The sequence below is a fragment of the Phycodurus eques genome, chromosome 15, assembly GCF_024500275.1.
Source record: "Phycodurus eques isolate BA_2022a chromosome 15, UOR_Pequ_1.1, whole genome shotgun sequence".
NCBI lineage: Eukaryota > Metazoa > Chordata > Actinopteri > Syngnathiformes > Syngnathidae > Phycodurus > Phycodurus eques.
In genome coordinates, this window is record NC_084539.1 from 3,340,001 (window position 1) to 3,355,297 (window position 15,297).

General features: G+C 43.5%; 1 protein-coding gene across 21 annotated transcripts in view; it reads left to right on the forward strand.

Moving 5' to 3' along the window:
* Positions 1-15,297, forward strand: part of fbxw2 (F-box and WD repeat domain containing 2) — a 97,228-nt gene that overhangs the window by 56,806 nt on the left and 25,125 nt on the right. For 20 of the 21 annotated variants that reach the window (XR_009769962.1, XR_009769963.1, XM_061699482.1 and 17 more), the window contains 2 exons: positions 7,748-7,881; positions 14,726-14,812. Coding sequence is in view for 19 of the 21 variants with exons in the window: in XM_061699482.1 (XP_061555466.1) it covers positions 7,748-7,881; positions 14,726-14,812 (221 nt within the window). In the remaining 2 variants the exon portion in view is untranslated. The remainder of the gene's footprint in view (positions 1-7,747; positions 7,882-14,725; positions 14,813-15,297) is intronic. The other variant, XM_061699478.1, reaches the window with a different exon arrangement.

The window sequence follows — 15,297 nt, forward strand, 5'->3', positions numbered from 1 at the left end:
ACACGATATCAATGTCTACCACATCAGGTGCAGGCTGTGCAAAGAAGCCCCAGTTTAGTCCTTGGCCCTACCCTTTTCACACCATACATGCTCCAGCTTGGTTGTGTCATTAACCAGCATAGAATTTAATTCCTTTGCTATGCTGATGACACACAACTTCTTCCCTTCTGCAGCCTTCCCTTCATCCACCCTTAACTCCTGCCTGGAGGAGATGAAGGCATGTACGGTGCAAAACCTCCTCCAACTAAACATCTCAAAAACAGAAGCCATATTTGGCACACCGCACCAAACCCGGTCATCCACCAGTATAACTTTCACTGGTCCTGACACTCAAATCAAATCAAACTTTATTTATAAAACACTCTTCATACAATGATAAACATCTCAAAAGTACATTACATAGTTCAAATCAATACCCTCCGACCACTCATCCACAGAGATAGAATGGGGCGGTCTTTGGCTATGTTATTTAAATGATAAAAAAAACGTGGGTTTTTTTGTCCACGCCCATATTTGAATATGAAAATCATATTTAGATGAACCCTGCACCTGAGATGCCAATCTCTGCATGATCAGAAAAAAAGGAAAATGAGCAAGGTAATGAATAAAAACAATTTTTCTGAATGTGAAGTTGCTCAATGAAGTGGAGGCGCGCAAAAAAGTCCTCTTTGGCATGCTGTCCTACGGCGTTAACAACACGCAAAAGAGGAGTGAATGGGACAGCGCGCGTGGGGCTGTCGATGCTGTGGAGACAGAATAGTGCGCATGCTGAACTAAAAAAGAAGTGGTCAGACATTAAGGTGGATGTGAAGCGGAGGACAACTGCCCACCGCCAAAGTGTGGCCAAAAAAAGGCGGAAGAACCGGCGCGGAGGGCCTCACCCCGTTCGAGGAGAGAATTGCTGCGATCGTGGGTGACGCTGCTCTCTCAGGGGTGCTGGGAGCACATGTGGCTGACTATTATCACCCCACAAGGTTAATACCATATATTTTTTAGAACTCATAACAAATGTGTTCATACAGTAACCTACACTCAGTTCTGTGCGATAAAGGTTCATGCGTAAATGTTGTAGGTGTGGTATTTGTAATAAATCTTTTGAATTCAAATAGAAGCACATCAGCATATCAAAGAGGATATCAAAAACTTTGACTCCTTTTTGATTACACAATTTATTATTTTAATACACAGGAGAGGACACGCACACTGACAAAAAATCATGTTTTTTATAGGGGAAGAGTGGTAAATTATGTCAATTTAAACACATTTTAATCATGTGCAACCGATGTACATGTTCAAATGAAGTAAATTCAAAGGACTCCTTTTTTCAGTGCATGTGCTGGAGTCACGAAGCGATTGTGATGGCTATAGTCGGCATAAATGATCGCCTCAATCAATTAATAGGTGTCCTCACAAATATCAGTGGTTCATTAAATACACTGGTTAACAAATGAATTCTGAGTCCTTGCCTCAATTGCATTGTTGAAATCATATGTTGCCGGGCATGAATTGTTCATCAGAGTTCATCATCTGATGCCACGTTTTTGTGCGTACGCACCTTTTGTACCAGGTCTTTTCACCAGTGGGGAAGTTTTTAAGGAAAGCACTTGCAGTTTAGTCAGAAGTTTCTCTTTTAGGCCCTTTAGAGATGTATAGTTGAGTATCATCTTCATAGCTGTGGAAGTTCACGCCATGCCTCCCGATAACACTGCCAGAAGGGAACATATACAAATGTTGATGTGCTTTAACTGCAGACTTTCAGCTTTAATCTGAGGGTATTTCCATCCAATTCATGTGAACGGTGTAGGAATTACAACAGTTTGCATATGTGCCTCCTACTTTTTAAGGGACAATATCTAATGGGACAAATTAACAATCATAATCAGAATCATCTTTATTTGCCAAGTATGTCCAAAAAACACACAAGGAATTTGTCTCCGGTAATTGGAGCCGCTCGAGTACGACAACAGACGGTCAATTGACAGAGAACACTTTTGAGACATAAAGACATTGAGAAAAACAGTCACTGAGCAATAAAGGGTTGCTAGTTATCTGATAATGCCGGTACATTTTTTTTTTTTTTTTTTTTTTTTGACAATTGTGCAAAAAGATGCAGAGTCCTCGAGCACTTAGAGCAGTTCGAATGACTAATATTGCAATAGTTCGGTGCAATAACCATTGTACAAAGGGCGCCGAGACAAGCGAATAGTACGATAATCTGGGACAATGTTGATTGTGTAAATGGTGCAGATACTCCTCAATCAGTGTGCAAATGGAGCAGATGCTACTTTGGCATGACTGGCCAGTATTGGTCAACAACAGATATGCAAATAGTGCAGCGTGTTGAGACTACTACAGTGAGTGCACAAGTAATATATAATTGGCCCGACAGAAATATGACAACAAACTCAAGACAAAAAGACACAAAATTGCCAGCATGGTGCAATGGAATTGTTGGGTAGGTGTTTAAGAAGTTCATTGCAAGAGGGAAGAAGCTGTTGGAATGTCTGCTAGTTCTAGTTTGCATTGATCGGTAGCGCCTACCTGAGGGAAGGAGCCGGAAGAGGTGGTGACCGGGATGTGGAGGGTCCGATAGGATTTTGCATGCTCTTGTCTTAGTTCTGGCAGCGTGCAAGTCTTCATGGGTGGGTAGTGGGGTACAGATGATTTTTGTTCAGCAGTTTTGATGGTCCGTTGCAGTCGGAGTTTGTCCTTTTTTGTAGCAGCACCAAACCAGACTGTGATGGATGATGATATGACTGTGATGGGACTATTTTCTCGAGCACTTGTTCACAAAGAGGTGAACCTCGCCCCATCTTTGCTTGTGAATGACTGAGCAATTCAGGGAAGCTCCTTTTATACCCTATCATGGCACCCACATGTTCGCAATTAACCTGTTCACCTCTGGGATGTTCCAAACTGGTGTTTGATGAGCATTCCTCAACTTTCCCAGTCTTCTGTGGCCGTAAGGTGACGGTCGTTGCCTGTCGTGGCGGGAATCCCCGAACCCGTTGGTGGACACCAACGGTGAGGGATGTCGTCAAGCTGAAGAAGGAGTCCTATCGGGCCTTCTTGGCCTGTAGGTCTCCTGAGGCAGCTGATGGGTACTGGCTGGCCAAGCGGAATGCAGCTTTGGTGGTCGCTGAAGCAAAAACTCGGGCATGGGAGGAGTTCGCTTAGAGGAAATTCTTGTCCGCCATCCGGCGTCTCAGGAGGGGGAAGCAGTGCACCATCAACACTGTGGATAGTGGGGATCGGGCGCTGCTGACCTTGACTCGGGACGATGTGAGTCGGTGGAGTCGGGAAGTCGAATCTCAGATTCAAGAGGAGCAGTGTGGTTTTCGTCCTGGCCGTGAAACAGAGGACCAGCTCTACACCCTCAGCAGGGTCATCGAGGCTGCATGGGAGTTCGCCCAACCAGTCTACATGTGTTTTGTGGACTTGGAGAAGGCATTTGACTGTGTCCCTCGAGGGGTCCTGTGGGGGGTGCTTCGGGAGTATGGGGTACCGAACCCCATGATACGGGCTTTACGACGGCCTGTACGACTGGAGTCAGAGTTTGGTCCGGATATCCGGCAGTAAGTCTGACTCGTTTCCGGTGAGGGTTGGACTCCGCCAAGGCTTCCCTTTGTCACCGATTCTGTTAATAACTTTTATGAACAGAATTTCAAGGTGCAGCTGAGGCGTAGAGGGGATCAGGTTTGGTGGCCTCAGTATTGCATCTCTGCTTTTTGCAGATGATGTGGTTCTGTTGGCGTCATCAAGCCGCAATCTCCAACTCTCACTGGAGCAGTTCGCAGCTGAGTATGAAGCGGCTGATCGGTGCTGCGTCCGCAGTGATGCAGACTTTATATCGATCCGTTGTGGTAAAGAAGGAGCTAAGCCGAAAGACGAAGCTCTCGATTTACCGGTCGATCTACGTTCCTACCCTCACCTGTGGTCAAGAGCTGTGGGTCGTGAGCACATCCACACAGACTTTGAGGGAGGATGGGGACACAAAGTCTGGGCCTGCCCCTTTTTTGATCTTTTGTTGTTTGAAGATACATCTCACATCCTGTTCGTGAATGGTCAACGCAGAAGGGAGAGTCAGGGGTGTGATGGTGGTCGGTGGTGCGGATGGGTGGGTGTGGGGTGTGGAAGTGTCCTTTTCAAATCTGCAGTAGAAGGTGTTCAAGTCGTCAGCTGGTCCTTTATTGTTCTCTGCTTGGGTGGATGGTCGCTTGTAGTTTGTTAGCGATTGTAATCCACGCCTGACTGATTTAGTCGTTAACAGTAAATTGTTTTTCCATCTTTTCTGCATAATTTCTCTTTGTGATGTTAATTTATTTTGTTAACTGGTTTCTTGCGCGATTTGTGCAGGGCTCTATCCCCACTTCGATAGGTGTCCTCTTTAGCCTGGCGAAGTTGCTGAAGTTTGGCAGTGAACCACGGCTTGTTGTTATTGAACGTGCGAAATGTCTTTGTTGGTACACACACATCTTCACAGAAACTTATATAGGATGTGACACAATCAGTATATTCGTCCAGGCTGCCACTTGAAGTTTTAAAGACACTCCAATCTATGCAGTTTAAACATTCTTGAAGTTCTATCTTTGGTGCGTTGGTCCACCTTTTCACAGTTTTCACCACGGGCTTCGCACATTTAAGTTTGTGCCTCTATGTTGGTGTTGAGTGAGTTAAGCAGTGATCAGACGAGCCCAGAGTTAGCACCGTATGCGTCATTTAACTTTGTGTAGCAGTGGTCTAGAATGTTGTTTTCCCTGGTGGGACAGTCTATGTGCTGCTTGTATTTAGGGATTTCGTAGTTGAGTTGTGCTTTGTTAAAGTCCCCAAGAATAATGAGGATTGAATCAGGGTGCTTTTTTCCCAGTTCGTTTACCTTTTCAGCGAGTGTTAGCAGTGCGGCGTTCGTGATATACTGGTGTCTTACAGTTCTCATACGAGCACTTCGACGTTGCTAGCAGTTGGATGTATATTGCAAATAGCATTGGTGAAAGTGGGCACCCTTTTCTGGTTCCTCTTTGTAGATTAAAACGTGATCCTATTCGTGGTGACCGTCGCTTTTGGTGAGTTGTATAATGATACGATCCAATGTGTAAATGAATCTCCAAAGCCAAATTTGCGAAGTACTGCAAATAGGAATGACTCGTTAACTATATCAAAAGTTCTTACTATGTGACATGCTTATTAAATTTGATGGACATCTGACATTATTTGTGGAACTTCGACCTTTAATGAAACTTGTCTGGTCGTAGTGGATTATCGACGGGAGTACCTTTTTCAAGCCTTGCGGCAAAGGCTTTCGAGCTAATCTTGATATCTACATTAGGCAGTGATAAAGGCCAATAATTAGCCGGGAAAGCGGGGTCTTTGCCTGGTTTTAGTAGTTGTTTGATTGAAGCTATGTTCATATGGTTTCTAATTTGACCTTTTATCTTCCTGACTGTTTTGAAAAATAGAGGCACTAATATTGACCACAAATGTTTAATGAATTCGACTGAAATTCTATCCGGGCCAAGTGCTCTTCCTGACCGCATATTTTTTAATGCACTATGTAATTCTGTCATGGTTAACGGGTCCTCAAGACTGTCCTTAGTTTCTTTGTTTAATTGAGGAGTGTTTTGGTAATTAAAAAAGTTTAAATTTATTTTTAGGCTGGATTGTTCAAAGATGCATATAAGCTCCTATAATAATTGTAAAATAACCCTAACCCGTTTGAATCTTGAGTGGCTGCAATTAACGATTTTTCTTTATTGCATTGATATTGGTTTGCAAGAAATTTTCCCGATTAATTATTTTACTCAAAGTTGGTGTTTATTCACTGTTGTTGTCTAAATTATGTTCTTTTTGTTATGATGTTGTCTTACACTAGAACTCCCACAGCCCAGCACTTTGTGCTTTTCTAAATTCCATGCCCAAAGGGCAACCAAGTGGCTGGGTTAGTTTTTAACTAAAGCCCTTACTCGGGTTTGAACAGCCCCTCCTGGAGCCGTCATCTTATCATGGTGGAGGGGTTTGTGTGTCCCAGTGATCCTAGGATCAATGTTGTCTGGGGCTTCATGCCCCTGGTAGGGTCCCCCATGGCAAAGGTGAGGAACCAGACAAAGCACGCTCAAAGACCCCTTATAACAAGTAAAAATATTGGACCTAGTTTTCCTTCGCCCGGACGCGGGTCACCAGGGTCCCCCTCTGGAGCCAGGCCCAGAGGTGGGGCATGATGGCAAGCACCTGGTGCCTGGGCCTGCACCCATGGGGTCTGGCCAGGCACAGCCCGAAAAGACAACTTGGGTCCCCCTTGCCATGGGCTCCCCACTTGTGGGAGGGGGGAAGGGGGTCAGGTGCAATGTGAGCTGGGCGTCATGGGGTTCCGATCGCCATGGGGTTCCGATCCCCGGCTACAGAAACTGGCTCCTAGTGACAGAAAGTGGCCCATTCACTGACCTAGTGAATGACCTGCAGGCTAAGTCTACTGTCAGTAACACTACGCCACCAGGGACTCAAATCCTGCAGTGCCAGACATGACCCCCTGCTTAAGTCAGTACATGTCCAGGCCGTCTGAAGTTAGCTAGAGAGCATTTGAATGATCCAGAAGAGGATTGGGAGACTGTCAAATAGTCAGATGAAACCAAAATAGAACTTTTTGTTAAAAACTCAACTTGTCGTATTTGGAGGAGAAAGAATGCTGAGTTGCATCCAAAGAACACCATACCTACTGTGAAGCATGGGGGTGCAAACGTCATGCTTTGGTGCTGTTTTTCTGCAAAGGGACCAGGACGACTGATCCGTGTCAAGGAAAGAATGAATGGGGCCATGTATCGTGAGATTTTGAGTGAAAACCTCATTCCATCAGCAAGGGTATTGAAGATGAAACATGCCTGGGTCTTTCAGCATGAAAATGATCCCAATCCCCGGGCAACGAAGGAGTGGCTTCATAAGAAGCATTTCAAGGTCCTGAATTGGCCTAGCCAGTCTCCAGATCTCAACCCTGTAGAAAATCTTTGGAGTGAGTTGAAAGTCTGTGTTGCCCAGCGACAGCCCCAAAACATCACTGCTCTCGAGGAGATCTGCATGGAGGAAATGGCCAAAATACCAGCAACAGTGTGTGTATTGACTAGCAGCCACTGCCTCTATTGTTGTGGGCAATTCAAACAACTTCAACTGTGATACTGGTTCATTTATGGGTGGGTTGCGGACAGCTAGTGAAAAATCATATTCGTATTCTGTTTTTTTCGTTACAGTACAGAGGCGTACCAAGTACCCACATGGAACATACTAGATAACCAACAGAAATGTTACTCACTTGTGCTCTAGTGGTTTACTCCTTAAACGAATGCAGTGCAGCTCAGCCTCTTGCTAGCTGGGAACATGGCTAGAAATATGCATTTGGAAGTATGTCATTTGAAACGGCATTCAAAACTATAACATACTGTAAATGTTTTCAGAGGCTATTTTTAAACAAAATGCGGATCCCAATGTGACACCAGTTGAAGTATTATCAGAAAAATATTTTAAAATATAGTTATATTTTTAGATGATGACTAAATAGTAAACAGAAGTGGTTTTCATTTAATTAGTTTCTTATTCAAGGTTAGTCAGCTGAGTGGTAGGGTGGCTCCCTCTGTTGACCAGCTGCCACTGTCTCTATTATGGTAGGCAATACAAACTTTAACTGTGATACTGGTTCATTTATGACACCAAATTATAAAATGTATTCTTATTAATCTGGATAATTTCATTTGTGTCTACTCAGTTTTCAGTGTGGACTACAATGATGAGATGGACATGCTGGTGAGCGGCTCTGCAGACTTCACTGTGAAGGTCTGGGCTTTGGCAGTCGGTGCCTGTCTCAACACTCTGACTGGACATACTGAATGGGTTACCAAGGTCTGCCAATAATTTCAAGTTTAAATTTTTTTAGAGACTTGTGTTGTATTGTATTGTTAATTATTATCGGCAAATTTTTTTTTTAATTCCAAAATGTCTGTAATTTGTGGTCTTAGGCTAGCAAGAGGAAAGTAGAAAACGGTGAAAAAGCGTTTTAACCCTGTCTCAAGAGTTCAGTTCTAAATTGCTCTCAGTATTTGCATCTTTTCAGCACTTCAAACATATCAAATGTATTTAGAAACAAATCACAGAAATCACTTTATGGGGTCTTAAAGATCCCAGTTATTAATTCTAAGTAATTGTTGGTCGACACTCAATACGGGATTGTATCTAGGCAGAGACCTGGAGAGAGGGTTCGTACGGTCATGAAAAGACCTGGAAAAGTTATGGAAATTGAAAACTCATTTTCCAGGTCTTGAAAAGTTCTTTTCAAATAAAATCTTTTATAATGTTTTGGAAAAGTCATGGGAATCTTGTACGGATAGTATTTAGGGTTGGGCATTGAGAATTGATTGGAACCGGGACTAACATTCCGATTCTCCTGGAATCGTTCAAATTTAAAAAATTACTGTTCTAAATTTCGATACACAGTGCGCCGACTGGAAGAGAACGCGGAACACCAATGAAGAAGAACCCACAGGTTATGGAGTACGTAACAATGGACAATGTGCTGCGGTTGGGTGGAGTGCCCTCTCCAGGTCGGGGATAAGATCCTGCCCCAAGTGGAGGAGTTCAAGTATCTTGGGGTCTTGTCCACGAGTGAGGGAAGAATGGAACGGGAGCTCGACAGGCGGATCGGTGCAGACTCTGCATTGATACGGACTTTGGTACGTTGTGGTGAAGAAGGAGCTAAGCCGAAAAGCAAATTTCTCAATTTACTGGTCGATCTACGTTCCTGTCCTCACCTATGGTCACGAGCTGTGGGTCGCGACCAAAAGAACAAGATCGTGGCCGAAATGAGTTTCCTCCGCAGGGTATCTGGACTCTTCCTCAAAGATATGGTGAGAAGCTCGGTCAACCAGGAGGGGCTCAAAGTCGACCTGCTGCTCCTCCGCATTGAGAGGAGCCAGATGAGGTGGCTCGGGCATCTAATTAGGATGCCCCCTGGACACCTCCCTAGTGAGGTGTTCCGGGCGCGTCCCCCCGGGTGGAGACCCCGGGGACTATCCAGGACACGCTGGAGAGACTATGTCTCTCGGTTGGCCTGGGAATGCCACATGATCCCACCAGAAGAGCTGGACGAAGTGGCTGGAGAGAGAAAAGTCTGGGCTTCCTGCTTAAGCTGCTGCCCCCACAACCTGACCTTAGATAAGCGGAACAAAATGGGTGGATTGATGGATGTTGATACAAAACACATACTTTGATTTGCAAAATCAGGAGATTGTATTTGTAGCCCTAAAGTACTTTTTTTTCTCTTTTTGTTGCTCCCTGTGTTGGAGAGAAGTCAGATGTTTAAGGCCTTTTCACACTACTTGCTCAGTGTGAAAGGCCCCACGTAAACGCGCAACGACGATGACAATGGGGGTGCAGCCATCCCATATTTGGAAGTGGTAACCTATGAGCCTACAAATGGGAGGCTTTCCCCGCTGAGTGGACTGCAACTTGGCAATATGTATTTGTCATTGTTATAAATGAAAGCCCTAACTTTGCTTATTTTAAGGAGGAGGAGGTGACACAGCAGCAAATAAAAAAATTAAAAAGGGGGGGAGTGGGAGTATCCAGTACTAATTTCACTCCTTTCTTGTTGCAGGAAGAGTGCTTCAAGGTGTATTTCAGGCTGAGCAGGGAGATTTGAAAGGGAGTTTGAAAGCCTCCTGCAGAGACGTCTCTATATAATTTTTCTATTGGCCCAAAGTTCAGGATAGTGCGAGACGGAAAATATGCCTTCCACCATTTTCCGCTTGCAACTATTGCAAAAGTTGTGTATGGACCCTGTTACAAAATTTCTGCAGCTTGGCAACTCCCATTCAGCACAATGGTCCCCATCATTCATGGATGTAATACTTTTGGAGCCATAAGGACTCTGCCTAGAACAGGTTACCCAGGTGAAAGTGTGGAGATGGGAGCACCTTTCAGAAGGAAACCATCTCTATAGCACTCCACCTATCATGCCTTTCAGGGTTAGACATTCAACCTTTTTGAGTGGTAAGACAAGTTGTGGTGGCCCTGTCAGAACCAATGCTGGCTCCGTATAGTCATGACATATAGTCAGACCTGAACAAGTTCATGAACTTTCATTCATCGCACTCATTCATATTTTGGGTGAACGTGAACTGAACATAGTGCATTTCTGGCTGATGTATGTTATTGTGTATTTGCTCATTCTGGCATCTGTGAGTGGTTTTTCAACGGCAATTCATTCTTGTTCATTAGAATGCCATGTTTCCTTAGAGACTTCCAGGAGAAAACACTGCTCAACAGACAGTAAATGAGCATTCATATGTAGGGTGGAGGAGGAGAGTGAAAGAGATGTACCTCGCCCAGCTTTTTTGAAATGTGTTGCAGCCATAAAATTCTAAGTTAATGATTATTCGCTAAAAACAATCAAGTTTATCAGTGTGAACATTAAATATCTTGTCTTTGTAGTGTATTCAATTACATATAGGTTGAACATGATTTTCAAATCATTGTATTCTGTTTTTATTTATGTTTAACACAACGTCCCAACTTCATTGGAATTGGGGTTGTAAAATGGCAAATGATGTGGTAAATTTTAAAGTGAATACGCAGTCCAGAATAGGTGTGTCTTGAGTTTGGATTTGAAGAGGGTTAATAAGTCTGTGTTTCAGAGGTCAGGAGTTCCAAAGACCTAGGGCAAAACAGCTGAAGGCTTTGTCCCCCACGGTGGACAGATGAGCAGAAGGGACGGTGAGATGGAATGAAGACAAAGTTCTGAGAGAGTGAGGGTACGGCAACATGAAGGAGGTCAGCAAGATATGTTGGGGCGAGGTTATTGATGGCTTTGAAGTGCCATATCAGTTTTTTAATTTGGATGTGGTATTGTACAGGGAGCCAGTGGAGTAGCCTTTTTTGGTGATCCCAGCCATCAACAGTAACATGGACGTATGTGTCATCAAAATGTGATTCATTCTTGGAGGGGAAAAAAGAGCTTGTGGCGGTTCCCTCAGTCGGGAAATCTGTGTTAGTTGGCAACAAATAGTAAGGTAAATTACTCGTTGCTCGTTCCTTTGTAGCGTATATTGGCGTTTGGATAAACGTAATTTATTTAAGAAATAAATTAGTCGAAGCAGCGATGCCTGCGTTGTTTCCGGTTTCGTGTGATTTGATGCTTAACGGTATAATCAAGCGGTTTTGTCTCATGAAGGGTGCCACGTCTCTTTTTATATGTATAAAATTTAGGAAAAAGTGACAAAAACCTCTTATCTAAAGGTTGCTACATTTTATGAAATACGAATCCTAGATTACAGAGGCTTCATTATTAAACTCAAAACACTCGCAAAACACAACAAGGAGTGGAATTTTATAGAATATTTAATGAAATCTACAAGGGATCAATAAGGAAACACACAGAGGGGTCTAACTAAAGAAAGAAAACAACACTTAGGGTAAATGAAAAGGTAAGATAGGACCAAGTGTTGCTGGACTAAAAATGAGCGTGAATAGGTTGCACCTTGTTGAGCGACAACAAAGTTGGAACTTTGTATGAAGCTAGTATTTTCCCCAAAATTATAGGCACTAATCTTGTACATTCTAGCAATGCTTGTTGTGGTACTCACAACCGTAGGTTCATTGGTCTTTGGGGATGGTCTTTTCTCCACGCATCTCAGGAGGAAAACAAAGCAGGTTCGGTTGAAGAAGAAAAAGGATGCAGAAAAATGAAACAAAAACAGGCAGAAAAAGCAAAAGAAGTTGGCCTGTCAAGTGCAGTCGTAACTTTCCTGCCAATTGAACTTGTGGAGGGCCCGTGCTTGCTCTCAACTGCGTGCGTGACCGGTACGGAATGCCGTTAGTTGCTTGCTGAGGCTCCGCCAACAGATCACAGCTTGAAAAAAAAAACGATTGAAGCCGCATGGCTGGCTTCTTCAATCGAAAACGGCGCCGTCGGGTTGAGGCGGGCACTCGCGCACTTGGTGGCGCATGTTAGCACCGGAGGACTACAGAAAAGGAAGGGTGTTGGCCGAAGCCACCCCGTGGTTGATGAGATTAGTCAGCCAGGACAGCAGAGAAGCAGGACACGAGAGAAAAACCAGAGAGACAGAATAGGTGGGAGCCAAAGTTTAAATATCCAGGGGGCGTGTCTAAGGGACGTAGAGACTGGAGGAAGACCACACCCATCTGCTTGAATCTAGTCTATAATTTTTACCCATAAAATGTGTTTAAAAATCATATATTAATCTAAAACACTCCCAACTTTGTACTCTTACTCAATAGATCAAGCATATAGAATGATTGTGTAAACTTTAGTCTTGGCAGATCAATTGCTTATTGTTCAATCACATTTCATGCTGTTTGGCTTCACATAAACAGTTCTCAAAATCTCGCAGCCGCACCTGTAAAGGTAACACACTGACATAGACATCAAGGCATACATTTGGAATATTTCTGCAGAGTTCGAGAAATATCAAAACAGACATTTTATCTTCAGTTAAAGAAAACCTTGAATGGAAGTCCACCTTGCAGTGACTCTCAAGTACCAGTGGGTGACACCAGTGTCCCAGGAATTCTTCCTATTGGGGAGAGGATCTCCCAACCTTTTGGTCGCTATCTTCAAAAGAAGAAAAGGAGTATTTTGAAGACTGGAATCCAGATTTGACGGGAAGCTGCTAATTAGGTTAAGGTCCAGCAGGCATCTTTTAGTGGCCATCTCGCACAGCATGGCCGCAGGCAGGAATGCAGTTTATCAAATTGTTGGTGGGGGAGGAAGTTTTGGCAGCTGGGTCAAAGTCACTACACCTGATAGGCATGAGAGCTTTTTCCCTTTGAATTTCACTGGGGGGGATTGATACTATGGTGAAGAGAGCAGGTGAAGCAGTTGGCTTGGGAACACTCAGAAATTGGAGGTGGGTCGCCGTTTTACGTTTGCCTTACCGGGCTGAAAGGGGCATACAAAACCTTAACGGGCACTCACCTGAAGATTTTGGGGTGGGGGGGGTGTTTCGTTTGCCTCTTTGTGTTGGCACATTAAGGACTTCCGTCCTGTTTTTGTTTTAATTCCTCATTAAATAAACGACCATTCAAGCATCAGGTTTTTTCTCATGTTTTTGAGACTGTAGGGGGAAAGCTGCAGCTGGCTACTACTGTGGACTAAATGGGTGGCAACAATATGGAAATGCCAGTATTTTGAGGGTAATACCTAAAAATAAAAAACCTGTAAACTAGTTCATTTAAAAATGTGTTAAATGAACTTTGAAGTAGTTTGCATAGAAAATGAACTTTCCCAACACTGCTTACATTAATACGATAAGTTTCAATTATTATGCATACTTACACATAGATTCATTTCTTCTTCTTCTTTACCTTTTGGCTTGTCCCATTATGATTTGCCACAGTGTGTCATCCTTTTCCATTTAAGCCTATCTCCTGCATCCTCCTCCATTAATATGTAGGGTGGAGGTGGAGAAGGAGGAGGAGGTTGGCAGGAGGAAGAGGAGAAGGTGAAGACATTTTATTCATAGGCGCCTTTCAAGCCACTCAAGGTCACCGGAATAAGATAGTTAAAAGAAATCAAGCAATGCAATAAAAATAACAGAACATAAATTAAAATTGTAAATATTTTCCTTTCGGCTTGTCCCGTTGCAACAGCGTGTCATCCCTTTCCATTTAAGTTCCTGCATCCTCCTCTCTAACACCAACTGCCCTCATGTCTTCCCTCACTACATCTGTCAACCTTCTCTTTGGTCTTCCTCTGGCTTTGTCGCGTGGGAGCTCCATCCTCATCATCTTTCTACCAATATACTCACTATCTCTCCTCTGGACATGTCCAAACCATCGAAGTCTGCTCACTCTAACTTTGTCTCCAAAACAAACCTTGGGTGTCCCTTTGACGAGTTCATATCTAACCCTGTCCAACCTGGTCACTCCTAGAGAGGACCTCAACATCTTCATTTCTGCCACCTCTAGCTCTGCTTCCTTTTGTCTCTTCAGTGCCACTGTCTCTAATCCGTACATCATGGCTGGCTTCACCACGGTCTTATAAACTTTGCCCTTCATCCTAGCAGAGACTCTTCTGTCACATAACACACCTGACACCTTCCTCCACGCGTTCCAACCTGATTGGACCCGTTTTTTCACTTCCTTGACACACTCACCATTGCTCTGGACTGTGGACCCCAAGTATTTAAAGTCCTCTACCCTCGCTATCGCTTGGCCCTGTAGCCTATCGCTTCCCCGTGAACCCCTCTCATTCATGCACTAATGTTGTCTTACTTCAGCTAATATTCATTCCTCTGCTTTCCAGTGCATGCCTCCATCGTTCTACCTGCTCCCTGCTTTCACTGCAGATCACAATGTCATCTGCGAATATCATGGTCCACGGGGATTCCAATCTTGTCTCATCTCTCTACCTATCCATCACCACTGCAAACAGGAAGGGGCTCAGGGCAATAGGTGCTAGATGGTAAAACTGGTAATTTTGACATGTACTTGTTAAAACTGCATTTTCATAGCTCTTACTCCCATAGTTCCGGGTTCTTTTGTCAAAGAGAAACTTTTTTTTTCCTTTTTAGTGTGACCCGCATACTCCTTTGTAGGTTTACTTTACAGGCTATATACAGTATCTTCATCCTAATCCAAGATGGATTTTAACCAGGGACCTTCTTGCTTTGAGGCTGAAGTGATAACCACTCACAACACAAAGATTTATTTCATGTTAATTTTCACACAGGTGATACTACAGAAAAGTGAAGTGGAGTCTATGGTGCACAGTCCTGGCGATTACATCCTCCTAAGTGCTGATAAGTATGAAATTAAGGTAATGCTGATGTACTCATTTTTTCCATAACTGTTGAGATAAAATGTTTCAACGGGCTGTGAGCCCAAGATGAAACAATATTTTTCTGAATTTTTCAATGTTCCATGTCAAAAGGTACCTGCACAATTTAATTTGAACATTAACCTTTAAGGGTAAAATACCCTTAAAAAATGGTGAACTGACAGGGAGTGGCTCGAGGCCTATGGTTACGATGAGAAGGCTCCGGCATTTTGTGGTAGTACTGGATGTAAAAAAGCAGTATGCGTCTCCTAATTGATTTTATAGTAGTCAAAGGCACTGTTATTCTGCTATGGGTCTGTTATTAGTTTGTTTTTCTATTTCTGTACTGTTCTCTATTTTCTCAATGTCCCATCAAAAACCTTGTTCTCTCTGGCAGAATTTCCAATAAATATCACAGTATAAACAATCACAGAGGGAGTATTTCAAACTTTCCTGTTTCACAGAAAAGGTTTCTGCATAAAAAG